This window comes from Cynara cardunculus (assembly GCF_001531365.2).
Source record: "Cynara cardunculus var. scolymus isolate 2C chromosome LG 2, CcrdV1, whole genome shotgun sequence".
NCBI classification, from domain to species: Eukaryota; Viridiplantae; Streptophyta; class Magnoliopsida; order Asterales; family Asteraceae; genus Cynara; species Cynara cardunculus.
In genome coordinates, this window is record NC_037529.1 from 41,317,223 (window position 1) to 41,339,531 (window position 22,309).

Genomic DNA, 22,309 nt, shown 5'->3' on the forward strand with positions numbered 1-22,309 from the left:
GTGTGAGAATGAAAGTTGAGGTGAAAAAGATCTAGACATTTGATCACATTTAATCTCAAACTCACCTATGAATGGCGTTCGATACGAGAATTGATCTGATACATCTTATTGTGCATCCCAGGTTGGAGATCGTTTCTTACCTTAATTCCGTTTCTCACCAGAACCGATGCTAATAGATAATGTAATTTAATCTATAAAAAAATAATACTAGTAAAATAAAAAGAAAGTGAGATTCATATTTGCGGTGTAACATTAACCAAAAAATGGAAATCCAATCCAGCCTCTCTCTTGAGCAGATCAGACTCTGTGTGATAGATGGCTTCTTGTGAAGGATGCTATCAACCCGACTCCGATGGCATCCCAATAGATCTATTCGTGTCCAAGAAGAACCCACGACACAGAATCATCACCTCCAGTGGTTTCAGTCTCAGATTCACCGATTCTTCTGCTAATTTAGTTTTCTCTGTTGACCCTCCTTCTATTCGTGGATCACCAGCTCCTCCTACGTTTATTAAGCGTCTACTTACCGATGCTTCTGGGAATCTCCTCATTTCCATTGCTCATAAACAGGTCAATTGCTTGATACTTGTAATTTTAGACAAGTTTATGTGTTCTTTTGTTGATTGCGGAATAATTGTGCTAGCTTCGATTAAGCGAAATTGGATAAAACCCCTTTGATTGATTCTCTATAGTTCAAAGAAGCTTCGTGTTAAGTTTTTAACTTTGAAAATTTCATTTCTACAACCGCCATTAATCTCACAAGAATATTATAAAGAAATTTCCCAAAATTTCTGGTTTTGACCTGGACAACATTTTATATTTGAAATAAAGGGTTGGGTGTTTTTGTTTCCATCCGGAAATAAACAAGAAACCAGTAAAAAGATGCTAAGAAATAGCTTATAGAAATATTGGTGATTTATAGCATCATAAGGGTTGTGTGCAGAAAGCAATGTGGCAGGGTTTTAGGGAGGACAGTAGTGAAGAGAAGGATGTTATATTCAGAGTAGAGAGGACGATAAAGACACTTACTAGATTAGAGTTTCAAGTGTTCCTTCCTAACAACAAGTCTGATCTCAAGATGAGAGGTTCCCCCTTCTATAGATCCTGCACTATTTATAACGGTGACTCAGTACTAGCGCAGGTACTTGTTTTCATTTGGTGTTTGTTGCTTGCTTATAATAATTGGGTGTTAAATAAATAAGGATTGATTGTGCACTGCAGACTAGTCTTATGTACAAGCTTGGGCTGCAGAAGAAGCTGCTTGTACCAAGGAATAGGTTTCGACTAACCATCTTCCCCGACGGATACGCTCATCGTGCCCTCATTGTTGCTTTGACGGCCATATTTTTCCATGGTCGGAAGTTGTGGATTTAAACTATTTGTCCATTGAAACTTAAAACTCATTTACTCTTAACATTCTTACATTACACCTATTATGTTTTTTGAATCTGGACCAGTTTTGTCTTATTCACCAAATGATCATGGACCATTTTGTTCTTTTGCAAGTGTTATTTCTGTTGATTTATTAATAAAAATTCAAAAGCATTGTACCAATGTCTAATTTTAGGACCTATCTATTATATTTATATAAATCTTTCATTTCAATATAAATTTGTTAATACACAAGTTTTATAAATAAAAAAACACACAATATGTACATGATCTTTCCGGTTCTAAAATTATATTTATTAAAATATTTTGTACGATTAATAATCTAATTAGCTAAAAAGAATTCTATCTCATTTTCTTTGTTTTAGATAATAATCTGCTAAAATAAAATATGATTCTCTCACAAAACAAAACTGAAAGAATATCAAAAGCATTAATTTACTCACAAACAAAAGAGCATAAATATACGGTATGAAGGTCAGTTTCACTGAGACTGACTACATACATATACAAAAAATCTATAAAAGCTGCTTTCAAAATTCATGACTTCTCAATAACACAACTTAATAATTACATCACTTCCTATTTTGTTAACAAGTATATCTGGAGATTCTGCTGCTAACCAGCCATCAAACATAAGTAGAACGAAAACAAATTTCAGTTTGTCTCAAAACAAAAATTCTCATATTATCCATCTGTCTCAAAACAAGTGTTGATGAAGTAAATTCTTAAATATTTAAAACAAAAATTCTCATACTATCCATCTGTCATTTGGTTAACGAACGAAAAAGGTGTTTTGTGTGTGTGTTTTGGGGTAGATGGAGAATGAAGAAAAGACATGATACCTTGGATGCATATAAAATGATCAGAAGGGAGACTGGCATAATGGGCAGTTAGATTTGTGAGAAGTTGAGAACCACTTATACAAGCATGCAGAATGAAACTTGTGTTTGCAGGTCCTACAAGCAAGCCGTGGGAGACTATGGTTTGCAGTGTGAATTACACTGTAACAAATTGGGCATTCTTCAACTCCATCAAATTCCTTGTCAAAATTGCTTTTCCATATTCGAATTGCTTCTGCTAATGCTCCATTCTGAGTACATACATACATACATACATACATGCATCTTCCTTTAACTCGACAAAAACCAACTTGAATTGATAATTAAATAATATATATATATTATAATAATAAAAAGCTTACTTGATCTCGAACAAATGACATCATAGAAAGTAACCATTTCCTTTGCTTAACTTCACTAATGCCAAGGCTCCTTGTACAATCCACATCCACCGGTCGCAATGAATAAGATGCAGGGAGACGAATTACCAAGTCCATTCCTGTTTCATCTTTTGTATACGTTGCAACAACCTCATTCGCAGACTTACTCACACTAACTGAAAAATTCTCATCAGAAAGATTGGCTTTTTTTATCTGCAATAACAGAAAATGTTAAAATGACCAGATTGCCCCCTAATGGTAATAGATCATATAGTTAAGTTCAAGTTAGCACTGAAAAAACACACACCTGAGACAGTTCATTTGTAATTAGAGGAGGGCTGCACCATGTTCTAGTGAAGGACTCTATCGCAGAAGATGTAGCACGATCACGTATATCATTAAACCAGCCCCTAACATAAGCAGGAAGAGTTCGTAGCATTAATCCATATATTGCACCCGCAAAACATGCCACCGAATCTGGTCCAAGAGGCCAAAGTGATTCTACAGCATACACCACCGAATTGTCTGTGATGGCACGAGTAGCTGCTGCTGCAACCTCCAACATACCAGCAGGAAGTTCACAACCTTTCTTCTTTACGCTTGTAGAGCATAATTCCAGTGGTACATGTTGGAATATGCAATCCAATATGGATGAACTGGAGGTGTGTTGAACGAGTTGAATCAACTTTTCCCGAGTGGGAGATGATGATGGCGATGAGAGTACACGTGATATCAACAACGACCAAGCAAGAAACACATGCACCTGTCAAGTTTAGCAATATACATATCTATATTAGTTTAACGATATATACATATATATATATATATACATGATTAGTTTGCATAAGGAATGGATGAGAAAAAACAAAGGTTTGGACTTACTCTCTCTGGGGATACTAAATCCAATTCAAGAATCTCAAATGGTGATTTTTCAAGAAAGATGGAAATCTCCTCCCTCAGCTGAGTCTTATTAGCTCCTAAAGACAAATCAAGAGGATCTTTATCATCTTCGTCCAGGGAAGAGGATGTATCTTCAGTAAAAAAAGCCGAGTCTGCAACAGGTTCACTTGAAAGAATCACATAAGCAGCATACTGCAGATATGGAACTGGCTTCGAAGAAAATAGAATAGCATATAAGGAGCTAACAGCATCTTTGCTTAGCCCCCAAATTTCGAAAGATTTTATAGCCCGTTCCCTAGCATGAGAAGATGATTCAATAACACTTAAAGCAACTAACTCCCAGAAGTAACAGTCATCAAACCGGCTTGATGCTATAACTGAGGAAGCCATGGAAGAATATGAACCAGCAATGGCTTCAGCTGCACCAGTTGAAAAGAACAAGCGAAGAATACCTTCCAGAATCCTATCTTTAATAAGGTCCCACTTGTCGGGTCTTAAGGGATTTAGATCGTTTTCCTTTTCGACGATTTGTTGTCCAATGAACCCGCAGAACATAGAAAAGGCAATAAGAGCGTTTCTTGCAAGTTTTAAACAAGAGGAATCTAAAGCCGAGACTGTATGCTGGAGATTCTCCACTATACCTGAAGTGGAACCATTCACAGACTCTGCTACCTCCTCCATCAATACAACCACAGATTCAATATACCATCTTGATTTATACAAGATAAATTCCCAATCCTCTTGGCTAAACTCAATCCAACAGTATCCAACTACAACAACAGCTAACTTTGATAACAACATCTGCACAAGCGGTAGCTTATTAACTGTGGTGGAAGTAGCAGAACCAAGCCGCTGCTTCCGAAGTAACTCAAGCAGGAGACCTTGTTCCACATGGCTGATGCATCTCTGTGGTCTAAACTGTTGCATTTCTTTTGTTGCTCTTAGGGGATAGCATGACAACACAAGCTGAAACCAATCTTCCATATCTGCAAGAAATAGTAAATTCTTTTGTAGCAACCAAAAAAATGGAATCTAGAAATGGCATAAGTAGCAACAGGAAAATATGCAAATTTTACCTTCTCCGGAATACCAAGTGTTCAATGGTGGAAAAGACAGAGTCCTCTGGAGCCAACCCTCGATGATATCATGTATTTGATTTCCCTCCGAGGACTCAGGTTTCGCATTTGCTAATTCACCTGCTTGAGAACTCAGTGGTCCAATAAGAACACTCATAACCAAGGGAAGTATCTTCAAACAATTTGAGTTTATGGTTTCACCTACAAAAAGCCTATCTACAAGAAGATTAAAAAGCCCCAAAGCTTTGTCTCTTCCCCAAATACTATCCTTGAAAAGGGTATCAAGTACCAACACAAGAGCTCTCACAAACACTTGTTCAACATTCTCCAATTCATCATATGGGGGAGGATATATAATAGATAAACTCATTTGACTACTTGCTCCTTGGACAAGAGCACCATCAAGCAGGATTTCGACAACTGAATCTAACAAGTTGTCACTAGGAAAAGAATCTTGATTCCTTGTGTATTGAATCAATGAAGGTAAAAATGAGCTTAAGGCACTCCCACCTTGCCACTTCCATGTGCATAACATCTCTGCCGCAAGCCAAGCACGAGAATAATGAGAATCAGATGTCATCACTTCTTCCGCTGGCTCCTCAGTGGAAGATGGCTTGCACAATACAGAACCTGCAATAATCCTAGCAATACCAAGTTTGGATATAAGCTTGTCAACAAAAGCAGCCATTCGGTGACTCACAGATGCCTGCAGATAGAAGTACACATTTCGTAAGTTACTTATCCTTTAATAGAATACTGACAAAACTGAACAAACTGAAACACAAAATAAAAAGTAAGCAACAGTTGTGATCTATAATGTATGTCTCATCCTCCATATTCAAGCCATTATAACTTCTATTCTCCTCAAAAGAAATGCTGGTGAAAGTCTCACAGATTTAGAATCCATATGAACTCCTCAAGAATTCCTAGTTAACTTTGTTCTTAAAATTAAACGGTTGAACAATAAAGCAGCATATGACATAGAGCCACAAGGGTAAAACAAGTGGCACAATACAAAACCATAGTTCTAGAGATTTCCTTTAGCTCTTCTTTCCTCTCAAGAACTGCAGGATTACTCCATCTCAAGACCAAATAAAAGGATCAGGTGAAGATTTGGGAGAAAAAGTACAGAAATGAAAATTTCAGTAGATATGCTTTCGAGGGGTTCCAAGATTTAATTATTTGCGCCAAAAAGAAAGCTTTGTTTATGTATATGCAAAAGATATGGACTCACCAATCCGAGCTTACCAAAGTAAAGCATGCATTTCAAAATCAGTTGGAGGTCACGTAGCCCATAATGAAACAGAGAGGGAGCTGTAATATTGAGCTTCTGATGCATGGTTTAATCTTGTTCTATGTGAATTGTGTGTAGCCATGGCAACTTTGAAGGTCACTAGAAATTGCAGCCGAATGTAATTTTATCTATATATAGTTGTATTGAGTCAATCATAGAATGCATATTCTCATTAACTCTTGAAGCTTCCAAAAATTATAATTTTGACTTCTAACTATGAAAGGTTGATGAAAAATGGGTTTTTGGCAAACTGGGATAAGAATGCTACACTATGCTGTTAAAATCGCGATATATCGTCGATATATCGGATATCGCTCCAAAAAAAAAATCGGAACTCAAATATCGGTCAAAATATCGGGAACGATATTATCAGCAATATTTTCCGATATTTAGCGATTTTTAGCGATATTTTGAGGTAAAAATCGGGCCGATATACCGATTTTATAAGGTTTAAAAATTTGGGCTGATAACTTATTTTGTTATTTCATGGGCCTAATTTTTTGGGCTGATAACTTAAATTTCTTATTCCATGGGCCTAATTTTTTGGGCTGATAACTTAAATTAGGTCTGAATCTTTCCACAACGTCTTCTTCTTCTTCACGTTCAACTTCAGTCTCGACTTCTTCACGTTCAACTTCAGTCTCGACTTCTTCACGTTCAACTTCAGTCTCAACTTTTTCTTCACAAATCACACTTCGACTTCAACTTCAGTCTTCAAACTTCGACTTCGACTTCAAATCTCGACTTCTTCTTCACACTTCAGTCTCGACTTCTTCAGTCTTCAGTCTCGACTTCTTCTTCATACTTCGACTTCAACTTTAGACTTCGACTTCAACTTCAACTTCTCGGTCTCTCTTCTCGATCTCCTCTGCTTACCAGGTTGCAGCAAGCCAGCAACTGTAATCGACTCTTTTGACAGCGACAACAACTGTAATCCAGCCTCCAGGTCTTACTATCACCCACCCACTCACTTGATTATTCTTATTTATCTTAGTTAGAAGTTAGAACTTAGAACTAAGAACTTAATTACTAAAAAAACAAAGGAAAGTAGAGAAGGGGGTCAATCTTCAAGGGCATCTGTGACCCCGATTACTACTACTWCTTCATCAGACGCGGGTACAAAATGCGTCAATGGAGATATGGCTTGGGAATGGGGGTTATGGAAAGATCCAACCAAAAAAAATTATGTATGGTGTACCTTATGTGATAAAAAACTGAGTGGGGAGATCACTAGGTTGAAAGAACACCTTACTCACACCGGAGGTAACGTCATTGGTTGTCCTAATGTGAGTAATGACATCAAAAAAAGAGTTCTAGCATCCATTAGTGAAAAGAATAAGAAAAAGAAAGAACGAAATAGAAATGTAGAAATCCTTCGACAATATTCGGTTGAAGTTGATGATATTGATGATATTAATGAGGATGAGCAAGACGTAGATGGAATAGAGATTATTGAAGGAGGAAGAGCACGAGCACAAACTTCAACACAGCCTCGTGGTTTAAAAAGAAAGCCCGCTAGTGATGTTCGCGGGCCTCTTGATGCGATGTTGAAGCCCGATTATGTATATAAGAAATATTATGTTAACCGCTATTTCCGATATATCACCGATATAACCGATATATCGAATATCGGTCCTGACTGATATTTCGTATTTTGACCGATATAACAGCATAGATGCTACATATTGTGAGAATATGTGGAACCCCCATATCACTCTCCAAAAGAGCCCTTGAGGAGAGAAGGGAGGTTCCAACGTATATAAAGGGGAAATGGGCCAAGTCAAGTCGATGTGGGACCCCAACACATATGCTCCCAAAATAAGCTTGAAAACAAGATAACTCACCTTGGAAGAAGTTATCTCAATCTCCAAAGTAACTGATGTTTGTCCACCATTGATATCAGGCATTATCCATAAAGGCCATGAATCACCGTTCTTTAGAAGCTCGTCTAATAATGTTTGTTCCTCAACTTCACCTTGACAAAGACTATCCAGAACATCCAGGACATAAAAGCAGCCCAGAGACGTGACTTGATCAACGTCTAACTTATCTTCGTTGAATAGAGCACACCGAACAGCTTGAACCAGAGTACTGCCCAATGTTCTTCGACAATCTAGACTGAGAGTTCTAAAAAAATTATCATCCATCTTGCAGCGAAAAGCATGCACATATTTACAAAAACTGAACCGATCCATGACTTTTGCGTATGCCTCATTATCAAGTCCGTCATAGAAAACCGCTGACGTTCTATGTTCCCAGTCAATCACGAATAGTGCAGCCAACACACCTGGAAGCAAGCCAGAGCTCTTAGTAAGAGTCTTTAATCTAAAGAGGCTACCATTAAGCACTTCCAAGGCAAAAGTAGCCATTTCAAGCACACTCGTCGAAGATCCACATCCCTGGACGGCTACATGTTCCTCAGCATTTAACAACGCATTAGCATCCCTGACCCAAATAAAGTTCGAATTCCCCATGAAAGCTTGTAACTTTTGGAAGATCTCCTCAAAAATCAAGATGGATGTTTCCTCGCTCACCAAGCAAATTTTATCTTCTTCCATTATACCTCCAAGAGCAGCACTAAGATATTCAAATATGGGAAAAAGTAAAAGAGTTAAGCAACTAGAAAGAGTAAAACTTGTAAAAATAGAATATAAGAAAGAAGAATGTTCAAAATTAACAAGGATTCACAAATCTTTAGCAATCTATATGCATATCACTTTTATATTCATGATAATGTTGGATTAGAAGTTTGGGGAAGATTCATCAACAAATGGAACTCGAATGAGCCAATCTTAAAGTTATCCGGTTTGATGGTTAATCTGATGGTTTTGTTTTGTTAAGTTAAAAAACTGTATAATTCAATTCGTCTGCCAAACAGCTATAAAGCAACTGTTTCAATCTGATGATTTCATAATATAAGAGAACATGGGTAAAAAGGGATGGAATGCAGAGAATAGTATTTGCATCCTTGTGTAAATATAATATCACTGCACATATGTAAAGCAACAAATAGTGCCATAGTTGCATATAGTAAGCATTTGTTTTACCCTACCAGATAAACTGGGCATTGGAAGATCCGAAGGGAGGAAGAGAGCGAGCAATCAAAAGAGCCGTAGAATCTAGAAGCTCATGATGCCAGTGTTTGGGGATTGCACCCTGTACGTGGTTTAAATTTCCAGCCACTGTCCTCTTTATAATTTCCTCTCTTGTTTTCTCCATGAGACGTGCCAATATGAGAGCATTATTGGAATCGTAGGTAACAGTTGCATGTAAGATAACGCTATCCCATTGCTCAGAAAAGCACTCGTCATCTAGTAATGCAAGCAAAAGATCCAATCGGGCCAAGGTGGAGCAGCTACCTATTTGCAAGCACCAAGGAACAATGATCTCCTTAAAATATTGCAAAAAATGCTTCAAACTCAGATCTGTGTTCTTTTCTTCTGATTGACAGATTGGCTCATTTTGTTCCCGCACAATTTCTTGAACGACCTTGCGTGGTCCAAATGTAAAGACCACAACCACCATAAATTTCACAGCATTTGATGAGTCCTAAAATCATTACCAAGAACATCAATACTAATGCAAATTGATATCATAATATTCTACTCTTATTGAAAGTCTATTGACTAATTTTAAGATCAAAGTACAACTAGCCAATGCAATTCGCCATTGCAACATATTTGTTGATCCCTTTCCAAATGCCAAGTCTAACTCGTCTAAACAATGGTCCTTTGGAAAGTAAAAATTCTGGGTTGAAGAAAGTACAAAATTCTGGATTGAAGAAAGTAGAAAAGCATTAGAACTATTGTACTAGCTAGAAAAATCCATCCCCCTTTTGGTGTTTTGCTAATTCCTCAATGATAAGCATTCAGTTGGTAGTGATGGAAGCTTCTTGGTGGTCCACACAATCAGGTAGTCATGATTTCAAATTTTGGTTTGTTTTATGCAGCCTGTTCGATTCAACAAGTCCAATTTGAGGCATCAAACTCAAATGTCAAGTGCAAATGAATCTTATTTTTTTGGCTGTATTTAAGCTTCCAGATGTTGAATCCGGATCAAGGATAAGGCATTTCGGTTTCAATTCCAGTTGCAATTTCAAGTTTTTAATTTCAAAAGAAGTGTTTTAGAGTTGATTATATCCAGTAGTTTCATAGGGTCGTTTCAATGTCAATCTAATTTCACCTATCCACGATAAACTGAGATAAAAAACATAACCCTCCCATGTTTTCATGCACCTAGCATGCATGTATTAGGGTGTGAGGAATGGGGATGGGGATGGGGATGGGGATGGGGATGGGGATGGGGATGGGGATGAATAATGATGTTTGGTTAAATATAATACAATGACTGATTACTTATAAGTGGGTAATCATCCATACCTTAGTAAATTGAGAGGAATGACCTTTCATTCCCCGACATTATCATTCCTTATCATATCCATTCCCATTCCCATTCCCATTCCCTTGAAACAAACCAAGTGCCCCTTAAAAAATAAATAATATACTAAACTAATCATCCTGTTGTTGGCCTAGGATGTCAATATTTGATAATTCATTGAAATATCTGACAAATTCCCCATATACAGAGATGAAGAGTTAAAAATAGTTAATGAACTGACGGAAACTTACTATAGTTTGTATTAGCTGGAAAGACTTCGACAACATTGGACCCACCAAATAAGATAGAGGCCACGAGTCACCTTTCCGCACAGCATGCAGGTCCACTAACAACAAAAATCCGATGATTTTCTCTATATTCTCGCAGCTTTCAACATTGTCAGTTTGCTGAAAGGCATCTAGGCAATTCTCTACGAATGTTAAGCAAAAAGCTGATAACAAGTTAGGTTCCAGGGAAAATATGCCCGAAAGGATCTCAGTAATGCATTTTCCAAACTCTCGCACATGGCCAATTGGGTACTTGCTGTCAAGCTTTTTCATGTTCTCCTCAGAAGGTTGAATGCTCACTTCTGACGCTGATATACTCTTCAACTGCCCAGTAACTGTTCGGTCATTGCTCACAAAGCTTGGAACCATGAGGTAGTCATGCCACAATAATTTCAGTAACACCTCATCAACAATAGTACGCCGGAAATGGTTAATAGATTCTACTCCATCACAATATCTGATATCAAAGTAACAGAGAGTGAGTTCAAAGAGAAAGAAATGCTCCCTCCCTTACCATTTTGAGTTTCCAGATTTTACTTGCAGGATATTCCTGATTTTAGGTCCACATTTTCTACTCTAACAAAGCAACTATTTTCCTTCATTTGTGCTAGTTTTTTGGACAGAACAGTTTCTTTGGTTATGGCATTTTGTGAAGGACACAGTATTTGAAGGTGAAACTGTAAACTAAAATAGAAACATATGCTCTAAGGTAGTGTTTGACACTCATAAAATTGAGCAAATTCAACAAAATACGTAGATATAAGTGAAAGGAATGCCATACATATGTTACGACATGAAAGGTGTCATCATGTGAAAAAGCAACGTAAAGTGCAATGTATGCTACAAGAAAATGTCAAACTTAAGAAACAAAGAGGATAGCGCCAAATGAAACACACCTTTTAGCATTTTGTAATGCCCAGAGAAAACATTCTCGGTATGACTGGAAAAAAACTAATTGATCAGCATTTGAGGACTGGGAATGAACTTTTCCAGCCCAAAGATTCTGGAAAAATTCCAGGAAGAATTTATCCATTGTTATCGCTTTGGGAGGCACACAGTCTAAGAACAAAACCAAAGCTGGGTAAGATACTTGTTGAGATCCGAAGCACCCGTTCCTTAAGAAGTTCCAAAACCGATTAAACAAGGTTTTGTGAACATTCAAAGTAGTCCAACTCTCTGGAAATCTCCTTGAAAACAATAATATTGCTTCCCACATAGAAGAATGGCAAGTGGGATCCGTTTCTTGAAATGCACCAAGTATTGCAGGTGTAAGAGTTTTGATGTTCGCTTCATTCAGAGCATGAGGAATGTTTTTTACACAACTTGTAACAAGTGAATATGCAGCAGATCGGGTAACAGAACTTTGAGATTTAAGAAAATCCAGAAAACATTTATGAACTGAAAGCAACTTCTCTGCATGAGATATAGCAGTGGATCGTGCTTTAAGAGCATGTTTTAGTTCAGAACTTGAGTTCTTCGGACCATGCTTTTCGCTTGTCAGGACATCAAGTAGTGTAGCCAATGCTAGCAAGGATGATGAAATAACCTGCAGCCACAGAGCCACCATCCAGGAAAGTCTAAGGGTAAGATGTAATCATGAAGAATCAACATAATAATCTTATATATCCTGTCCGAGTCCCCTAATTGAAGGATAAGTCTATGGCAACAGATAATATAGCCAACCCATAATCATAAACACACAATTCTTAACCTTAAAATAACTACAACATAGAATATAAATATGTCGATGTTGGTTATGGTGCATACCTGCTGATGCATCTCTTGTAGTTCATCCAAAGCAACTGCCTTATCAGACAAACTTTGTGGAGTGAGTTTTAAGTTCTCTTCTAAATACATAAACACCTCATCTGTACATAACATTAGAGCATCCAATCTTTTATCTTGTGCAGGAAAAGCAGCCTGTTTCAGAGTAAAAAGTAAGATTACAAAGTCTTTCTCAACTTAACAGATAAGTAAATCATATGAAACATGCCAACTACTACATGTTCATGGATAAGGTTGAAGAACTTTTAGCATCTACCTTTCCACAAAGAATCTTTCCTTTATTCCTTTTTCTCAATATCTGAGAGAAGGAAAAAAACAGAAGAACTATGCAGTAATGCCTTTAAGTTCTTTTTAAAGATTTCAACATATAAATGCTAAAAGTTCTTCAACCTGATACATAAAAACTTATATGGCATCTTCACACAAAACTCATGGCATCTCCAAAAACCCTCAACAACATCAATACTCCCAAGATAACATATATAGATCCTGAAAAAAGCCACTCAAGCATCTCTCGTTATATGAAACAATGAAATTCACTGAGCCATTTTGGCAGAAACATCTATTACTTTCCATTCCAAGATCAGTAAACAAGTACGCAGATTAAGTAGTAACAAACTAACAATATGATTCTACTCGAATGTGCATTACAAGCAATATAAAACCTGAAATGATCTTTTTGCAGCTTGGGAAACTTCATTAACTGCGTCAAACTGAGAAAACCACCAAGGCCCCATCAAAGACTTCAAATGTGGAGCCAAATCTCTCCTGAAATTCATAGAACGAACAGAGAAAGCAACCAATAAGAAGTCAGTAGACAGCAAACAGAAATGCTACATATGACGCTCAAGAGATCTGAAAACGAGTTCAGTTGAAGTAGAAGGCAACATGCAACTAAATCATAACCCCTCTCCCTAAAAAAAGGGGGAAATCCCATATGGCCCAATATATCTGACAAGTCGCACTTTTGGTGCGATTGCCCGAGAATTGAGACAGTTCACCCAAGAAATTAGTTATGAACAAATAATATGATGATGTTGGAGATTGATGACAACTGGGAAAAGGAGCCCTCCTGGATCAAGCCAACTTTTTCAATTTGAAGGAATCCCATCCTTTCTAATTGGTTAAAACATAACTTATATGCATCTTAAGAATAGTAAAACAATGAGAAATGAAAAGAAACTTAAGAAGCTGAATCAACTGCAAGAAAACTCAAATCTGTATCAGTTTGGTGCTTGAAATTATGCAGTTTTCAAATCTTATCAGCATGGGTAAGAAAAAACATACATCTAATGAAATTGTTTTTAAAGAGAGAGAATCTTGCATGATAAATTACAGAAAATATTCAGTACCAAGTTCAGAAAACCTTCAAAGATATAGAAGCATGTGAAATATATAACTATTATTGATTAGGCTTCCTTCTATGAACAAATAATTGATTTGCAAGGGAGTATGTCAGTCTTAACTCTCATGTATCAACTTTACAGGAAAATTTCTAAAATTTATATTTAAGTTACATAACACTAAAGCATGTTCATGTCTACATATGTATTATCCCTATGAACATAAGGTAAGCTCAAACCCAACAGCGCTGACGAGATTAGCCATGGTATCATGAGAAGCTCGGCGAACCTCTCTGTTGTAGTCCAGCAACAGCTTCTTGTATTCAAATGCCTAAGCCACAAAACAAATGTAGTCACAAGTCAGAAATCAGTAATCATGAGCCAAAGAAGACTTGGTAAAATGGGATAAAACGTCATCAGCTACATAAATACTGCAGAAAGGGAATAGACTTTTCCTTCTTTAATCTCTTTATGGCTTTGATTTTCTAGGGTGTTAGGGTGAGAGAGGGGGTGGCATTAAAACAAATAACCTTTAAAGAAGGATGACGCGACCAAGATACATGCCCCCATCTAGATAGACCCCTAACATTCTAGGAACCATTAATAGTTTCCTAGTAACATATTGAGGACATAAGTAACAGTTGAAAGAGCAGAGTATAAATATCAAGTGCTTTCTAACAGCTGATTCACTGCCAAGCCTGAATGTTCTGGAAGGGCACAGATTTGTATGGTAAGGAAACTTGTATATGAACCATATGTTCAAATGTACAACCAAGCTACGATTACCAGAAGTTGGATCAGTATGAGTCTTTTACAACTGTGTAAGTTCTTAACTTCTTATGTACATAAAAGTGGTCACAACTCATAGCAGTTACAGAACGATTGAACATAAAAACTGTAATTTCCCAAGGTTACTTCTGATAGCTTCCCTTCAACACTAAGTAGATGCAAACTTGGGCCTTTTAGACAAATAAAGGTGAAGAATCATACAATCATTGGAAGGCCCTATGTAGTTCAGCAACGATAATAGGTAAAAAAAACCTAAAAATCAAGGCATATATAGAGTAACCCCAAATGAAAAAGAAAAAGAAAATTGAATATATTACCCTTAACCCTAGAAACACATTGCTCCACAAAATGTATCAGCATCATTTCCTTCTAGTGTATTAAATTTTGCAGCATTCACAATCTTACCAACATCTAATCAATATGAATAATGATCAATATTGCATGAAAGTATATGTTGGCACTATACATGAAGGAAGCATACTTCCCACTACATAGGAAGCTCACATTGAGTTCCACAATGACGACTTCCTTATTGACATGATCTCTAAGATTTTACAAGGCCAATCAAAATTGGTAGAAGCTAATTTAAATAGCTTAGCATGTATCTTTCCCACATTTTATATTAGTTTTTCATAGTGCTAGAAGCTAGTCCCAATAAGCTATTTGTTATACTATAGCAGTACAAATTAGTATTGTAAATTATAAGCAGAATTATTGACTCGTCAAACAATGCCATCAACCCAGGTCCATTGGTCCATGCCTCATATTGACTTCAACGGGTCAACACTATTTGGCAACACGACTATAGAGAAAACAATATGCCAAGCCTCAAATGATTATACATGGGACCAGTCAGCTAAGTAACTACCATGGCAACAAAAAGAAACATGATGCTGATGACCAGATTTTAGAAACTATAAAAACAAATAAACATACCCATTGTGGAATAATTGGTGACACCTCCTTTGCAGATTTTTGCTTAAGCAGTGTTGACAAAATCGTCAAAGCCTTCAGCTGCAGAGCCATAAAATATTATAGCAGAACAGAAAGTCAATAAGTGCAGCAAGTAACAGAATGAAATAGTGAACACAGCATTCATTGAGTTTCAAAAACTAGATATGAATTACACAAGAAACCAGTGTAGCCTCTTCAAATAGTGAACACAGCCTTCATACTCTTACCTTTGTGGTTGGATCTTTTCTGGAAAGCCTCTTCAAATGTTGTGCCAATTCACCATCAATGTCCTACATTACAGTTAACAGCTCCCAAATCATTATGTATATTTCATCAGACATAGTATCAACACTATCACACAGAACCTCAGTGCTTCCACAAAACAAATGCTGATTAAAATCCAGTTTGCTATGCAACACATTTGGCTTCCAAAGACATTGCAAAAACAAACTGGGCGCTGCCAATTGCAAACTAGCCACACTGGATTCAATAATCCTACCTTCCAAAGAAAGAATCGAGAATGATTGTTTTTGGCAAAAAAATGATTTCTTTGATAAGTATTAACCACCATTGAGGATGGGCAAATTTACCAACGTTGAAAACATTGGCTTACACTTTATTGCGATTACACAGATCATTGATCAAAGGATTTGTGACCAAGAAAAAATTTCCATTTGTTGCTAAGTTTTCCCTTAAGTAATTTGTGACTCACGTAAGAAAAAATTATATAGATGTTCTTCCCAACTATAATTGTTATTAGTGAGTGATGTGGTTCAAAAAACACTCCGGGAAAGTTAAACAACCCTATCAATCTTGAAGTCAGAAAAGTGATTCCAATTGACAGCCACAGTTAATGTGTAGATTACTTCTGGAGTAAACCATGTGACTGAATTCATTATCTCAGAACTGCCATTGGCTTCATGTTCACTTGTATCTAAAATTTTGAAGCGTTGAAACTTGCCATAATGAGGATGAACACAAAAAGAATAGAAAAACGGAACTTAGAATACCCAGAAAGGAGAAGCAGCGTCTTGGGTTGTTGGTACAGAAGTATCAAGACGTGAAGTGCCGACATAACCGCCAAATCCAACCGCAGTAGCACCCGAGGGTAGCAGCGAAGCAGCTAAACTGCAATCAATCAATTTCAAAAATCGTTAATTTAAATCATATTAAACAACCCATGTGTGGGTAGATATGTAAAAACGGCAAGAGAATCAAGTTTTCAATTGCCTGCTGCTAGAAGGACGAGCTTTGCTTCTAGCTGCTTCTCCCTTCTGTCTGCCCATCCTTGTACGAGGAACAAAACCTGCGGGTTCTTTTGTGTGTAGGAATTTATGTAGTAATGGCGGAATATCAGTCGCCAAAACGACGAGATTGGATTAGATAGAGTGATGAATTGGAGCAGAGGCGATGGAAGCGATGAAGCAACTTTGTTTCCTTTGCAGAGGAGCAGGAACCCCAGATATGAAACTAGGGCTGGGCCAGAAGCGGAGCACTCGGGACGTGTCAATCGACCTATCCAACTCAATATTTAAGTTTTGGAAAACAAAATCGTATGGGTTGGGATTAAAAGATTTTTAAAGGTTATGAAATTGAAATTGTGCTGTGGATCTAATGGGTTGTGTGTGGTGTGTATATATATATATACACTAGTGTTGTAACTGTACGATGCAGCGCATGTGAATTACAATTCTGAAACATTAATTTTTGCCTTGAATCATGAGTTTGTTTGATTATTTTACAAGTCAACTAATATATAAAGTTGAAAGTTGATATGGTGTATTAGCAAGATCGAATGGAAAAATAATTGCACACGTATTGGATTTCTAAACCCATATACTCAGAACTCATTACAAAACTTGAAATTCTTGACTAAATGTATGTTTTTGCACCAAATTAAAAAAATAAACCACTCACAAGCCAAAACATCTATGAGCACAGTTAAGAATTTGCACGAATATATGTTTTTGTACCAATTTGTGATTTGACGTGTTACAATTTCCTATCATTAAGATTGGTCCCCAAAATTGACTGTAATCATCTTCATTTTTAGATTTCTAAAGGAATTTCAATTTTAACTTTTTTGTTATGATTTCAAGCTAAAATTACATGTATAAATATTCTCATTGTTTTTCAACCATTGAAATCTGCAAAATCGATGTTCTAGAATAGTCAGTCTTCCAGTTATCTCAGTTTTTGGGATTCTCATACTTGAGGAATTGAGACATCTGAATAACTGCTAAATGAGCATAGATAATTGGAGGCACCATATAAATACATCCCACGAGTTATCATCCCATAAAGTGAGAAACTACCTTGTCAATGATCCGTTCAAAATGTATTCACAAATTGAGTGTTTGGGGAAAAAATGTGTACTTTCATTTTGTGGTAGGTAAAGAGAAAATATCAAGAACAAAATTTGTATCTGCAATGTGATCTAATGTTTCAAAAGCATAGTGACAAGTAATAAGTAATGAAATAACAAGATGATTTGAAGCAACTTACAACTAAACTTCTAGCAAGGAAGAAGCACTGTTGCCGGTGACTCGAATGATACTTGACATAAATGATATATGTACATGGTGTATCTGATCTTTGTTAACATAAACTTGATAGACCAAAATATCACGGACAATCTTGTCAACATCAATACAGAGATCTTCAGAAGTTCGATCGTCAACTTTGACAACCTTTTCAAGCATGTAATGTAGTGTACTCCAAAAAAGAGGAAAAACAACATCTTTTAATAAAACTCTACATAAAATTTAAGTTGTTCAAAAGTATGTAATTAGGAGAATGCACAAATGATGCAGGAAACGAACTTCGCTAGTTTCCTATACCCTTTCTTAATAACGATAATTTGAAACATATAATTTGAAACTTCCTGTAGAACACATCCCTGAAAAAATAAATACCTTGTAATCACCCAAAGTTAACTAAAGGGACCGTTTACTAAACGCTTACTTAAGTAAGTGAACACCAAGTCATATAACCTTTATCGGATGAATATGGTAAGCACCAAAAATTCTTGCTCGGTAAGAGCGAAAAAAAAGACCAAGAGTCTCACCCAGTAAGTGAGGACGACGACTCTTACCATAGTAAGCGCTTACCGGGTAAATTATTGCTTACGATACCGTTTTGATGGACTAATTTTAGCCGATAAGTAAATGATAGTGTTAAATTTTACCAGTAAGCTCTTACCGGGTAATTGTTTGGTAAACAGCCCCTAAGTGGCAATAAAGACAGAGGGGGGACGTTTATATTTTATTTCTCATTGATGTTCACTTTCTTGATGACAGAAATAAAGAAGACATCAAAAAATAGGGATCAATACCTCCCCAACCCACTTTTGACATACATAACCATTCTTATATGACACACTCACATTGGAGGACAAACATAACCAATTACCTTTCACTTAATAGATTGACATTAAGTGCTTATGGCACATTAACATATATTCAACATTATTGAAAGTACTACCTGGTGTACAAAATGCTTAGGAGTATCAAACTTATGCTAATTGGATTGAGAGCAACAATCATTTGTCTAAGAAATTCCTCATCAAGAAACCAATGGAATGTGTCCTTGCAATTAGAGCAATTATTATACAAAACCTAATAGTAACAAACTAAGCATAAACATAAAGGGGATGTGAAAAGGGTATGCCAGGGGTCTCAAATTGGATAACAATGTTTGCAGCAAAGTGATTCAAGAAAACATGAACAATTAACTTATTCGGTGTACCCACCGAAGGATTTCTTTAGACGCATATTCAATTATATCTTGTAGAAAAAACAAATTTAGTATGTCAAAAGGATGATGGATAGAGATTAAATAAACACGTGAATATAATATAAAACAATATTAGTTTATGGGAACAAACCAATTTATGAAGATAAGACTTGAGTTTTAGTGTTTATTTTTCTTATATATCTAATTAATGAATCAAAAAAAATAAGGAAGCCTTATAAATGTCTCAATTGGTAGAATAGGGACAAATATCAAAAGACACATAAAACCTTAATTGTTAGCAAAGAAGCAAAATGCATAAAAAAAAAGGAAACAAAAACCATAAACCTTACTTGTCAAGATGGAAGATGCCTTCAAAAACAATGATAAAATAGTGAAAGGTCAAGAAGCACAAACAAAGACAAGAATCACAACATAAGCATAGCAATGTATTATATTCTAGTTGCAACTCATCAACATATTGTCACAATCTGAAAAAACCAAACTGCCACTTACAAAATACGATCAATGTATTGACAACTTAATATGCCTTGAATAAGAAAACCCAAGCCTGGAAGCAAAAGGAGGAGCAAAAACCCCAGATTAAAAAAAGACTAATAATGAAAATGTAAAATCCATCTTACCAACTTCCATTACTAATCAACAATCTAGAAATCAAAGAACATAGTAGAAACAACTAATTAGAGGTAAAAAAATGAAATGAAATAGGAATGTTCGAAAAGTTGCATACCTTATCCATAACATCATATCCACCAATTTTAGGTTACATGACCATAAGAAGAAGAATTTCAACAGATATTTCACCTTCAAGCCATAAACAATGGAAGGAAAATTAGTTGAAAGAGCTAACTTGAGAAAAAATAGGTCAAACTCTTACCTGGAGAAAGCCATACAACTCACTAACTCAGGTTCCATTCAAACAAATCGAAGAGAAGAACATAACCGTGGTTGGGATCGGACAGAATTGTGGCTTTTCTTTCCAAGGAGAAACAGATCGAGGAGAAGAACCTCCAGATATGTGGTTTGGACARTTCGATTTCAAGGAGAAGTAGATGGAGCAACAGATCGAGCAAGATGGTTGGGTCTACCGAGATAGAGACGACCGAAGTTGGAGCGGTGCCGACGATGAAAGCAGCCGAAGTTAGAGCTGTGGCTGATGGATAAATCTAAACTTCTAATTGCTGGTTATATGCACAATGCACAATGCATAAATGAGTCGTCTTGGGAGCCCCTTTTGTGCAAAGGCAGCAGGAATGGAAGAAAGTGAGGTCTGACCTTCCCAAATAGGTTTTGCTGGAAAAGGAAAAAGAAGAGAAGAAGAGAAGAAAGCAAGTCTGACCTTACCCAAACAGGTTTTAAAGGAAAGGAAAAGCTGGAAAAGTCCAAACAGGTTTTGAAGGAAGGGAAAAGCTGGAAAAGGAACACGAAGAGAAAGAAAGAGAGTATGACCATTGGAGATGTCAATGTATCAAACACTTGTACATCATGCTTTATGGATTGTAATTAAGAGTTTTTTGAATTTGTTGCATAAAATGGTTGTAACTTATGCTTAATAACTTGTATTTAAGATAATGACTTAAATGCTTATATATGTAGTATAGATAGTAACGGGAAGGGTACTGTGTAATGCAGTGAGATAAAATTTCATTTTAATGTTTAGTTTTTATTATTTGTCTTTATCGATATAATATAATTTTATGTGGTTTTGAGAAAGCGGTAATTTTTTTATTTTTTAATAAAATATAAATTTGAAAAAAAAATCGATATTAGTATCAAATTAACTCTTTAATAGTTTTAGTTGTTTTGGTATAACTTCTTTAATTCAATTTTTTATTATAATTTAATTTAGATTTAATAGCAAAGTAATTTATTTTTGGTTTAATAATATATTTATTTTAAATAATTAAACATTATCTTAGAACTCAATAATTATCTTAATTATATTTTAGATTTTATATATTTAAAATGAATGTTTATTCTATTTTTGATTATGTTTATCTGCAGTTAGTTACTGTTAGCTCCAGTTTTTACTTAATGTAAAAGTATGAAAAAGATTTCTGCAAGTGTTGACAGAAGGGGTTCTTCCACAGAAGACAACAGAGGACCAGCAACAGAAGCTGTTTGATCATACAAGTCAAGATTGACAGAACCTCTGTTGTCTTTCACAAAGGTTCTGGAAAATGGTCCTCTGGCAATAAGAACCTACAAGTCTTCTACAGCAGAGTCTCTGAGGTGGCTCACAGAGGGTCTGCGGATTCGTCTTCTGTGAAGATCCTGTTCTGCTGTTTTTCAAAGGTTGTTAGCTGCACGTGTTTCTCACGTGTCTAGGTCTTTAATCGACTTTATTTGGACGGGTTGGATGATTTCACACATCTAGGTCATGTCAGAAAGGTCGTTAGGAACTAGTATAAATAGCAACTTACGCCTTTGTAATTAAGAGTGCTTCCGTATTGTAATCGTCTTATTTTCAATCAATTGAAAAACCTTTGAAGCTATTCTATTGCGTTCATCTTCTTCATATCAATCTGTGTGTTCTTGATTAATTACTCTGTTGTATTCTTATCATTGTTTCCGCTGCACTATAATCGTTCTAAAGATCATCAAGAGTAAGGGATCAAATACCAAATCTGAATTTATAGGTCCTAACAATTGGTATCAGAGCAGGAATCGAATTCTCATTCGATTAATTCTGTTTTTGGTATTAATCTGCATTCTATAGAACACTAGTCTTCTTCTTTTTACCCTGTTTCACTCGATTAAATCAGTTTCATCTTATTCTTGTTTTTCTCCTTCTATTATCAATGGTGAATCTGGCCAATACTTCATTCATGAGCACTGGTTCTCAATCAAAACCTCCCACRYTTATTCGTGAGGAGTATCCGCAATGGAAGGTGCGAATGATAATTTTTTTGGAAGGAATTCACCCAAGGATATGTGAATTTCTTTACAATCCTCCTTATGTGCCAATGAACTTAATTCCAAGAGTTCCTGCTACTGGCACAACCCCTGAAATTGTTGAACATTACAAGCCAAGACTTGTTGCTAACTGGAGTGATGAAGACAAAATACTGGTTGATTTGAGCAGCAAATGCAAACGGTTGTTAATTATGGCAATACCTCACGAAATCTTCAAATGTATC

General features: G+C 36.2%; 2 protein-coding genes across 6 annotated transcripts; one reads left to right on the top strand and one right to left on the bottom strand.

The window, feature by feature from the left end:
* The first annotated feature begins 207 nt into the window (after positions 1-207).
* On the top strand, positions 208-1,552 carry LOC112507101 (protein LURP-one-related 7). Its single transcript, XM_025111530.1, has 3 exons — positions 208-570; positions 944-1,141; positions 1,222-1,552. Exons 1-3 carry the CDS (start codon positions 316-318, stop codon positions 1,372-1,374), a joined length of 606 nt encoding a protein of 201 aa, XP_024967298.1. The 5' UTR covers positions 208-315; the 3' UTR covers positions 1,375-1,552.
* Positions 1,553-1,804: 252 nt separating this feature from the next.
* On the bottom strand, positions 1,805-16,958 carry LOC112505367 (E3 ubiquitin-protein ligase listerin). Of its 5 annotated transcripts, none has more exons than XM_025109294.1 (18): positions 16,647-16,958; positions 16,427-16,544; positions 15,644-15,706; positions 15,399-15,476; positions 13,913-14,004; positions 12,996-13,098; positions 12,313-12,465; positions 11,636-12,091; positions 11,442-11,485; positions 10,510-11,002; positions 8,934-9,430; positions 7,726-8,458; positions 4,588-5,305; positions 3,494-4,497; positions 2,919-3,374; positions 2,594-2,824; positions 2,235-2,482; positions 1,805-2,012 (listed from the first exon to the last, which is right to left on the bottom strand). In XM_025109294.1, exons 1-17 carry the CDS (start codon positions 16,700-16,702, stop codon positions 2,255-2,257), a joined length of 5,523 nt encoding a protein of 1,840 aa, XP_024965062.1. In that variant the 5' UTR covers positions 16,703-16,958; the 3' UTR covers positions 1,805-2,012; positions 2,235-2,254. The 5 variants fall into 5 exon arrangements, with proteins under 5 accessions (XP_024965062.1, XP_024965066.1, XP_024965072.1 ...); XM_025109298.1 differs by having other exon boundaries at positions 3,494-3,663; positions 4,153-4,497; positions 11,442-12,091; positions 16,647-16,957; XM_025109304.1 differs by lacking the exon at positions 11,636-12,091.
* Between the last annotated feature and the right edge of the window lie 5,351 nt (positions 16,959-22,309).

What these genes read in the sequence shown, in the direction of transcription:
- LOC112507101 (XM_025111530.1), top strand. Translation starts at nt 316, where the DNA reads ATGGCTTCTTGTGAAGGATGCTATCAACCCGACTCCGATGGCATCCCA. An exon ending in TTTCCATTGCTCATAAACAG is followed by an intron (nt 571 to 943) that starts GTCAATTGCTTG and finishes GGTTGTGTGCAG; the next exon opens with AAAGCAATGTGGCAGGGTTT. An exon ending in GTGACTCAGTACTAGCGCAG is followed by an intron (nt 1,142 to 1,221) that starts GTACTTGTTTTC and finishes TGTGCACTGCAG; the next exon opens with ACTAGTCTTATGTACAAGCT.
- LOC112505367 (XM_025109285.1), bottom strand. Translation starts at nt 16,702, where the DNA reads ATGGGCAGACAGAAGGGAGAAGCAGCTAGAAGCAAAGCTCGTCCTTCT. An exon ending in CACCAATTATTCCACAATGG is followed by an intron (nt 14,005 to 15,398) that starts GTATGTTTATTT and finishes TTTGTGGCTTAG; the next exon opens with GCATTTGAATACAAGAAGCT. An exon ending in TCCAATGCCCAGTTTATCTG is followed by an intron (nt 8,459 to 8,933) that starts GTAGGGTAAAAC and finishes TGAATATCTTAG; the next exon opens with TGCTGCTCTTGGAGGTATAA.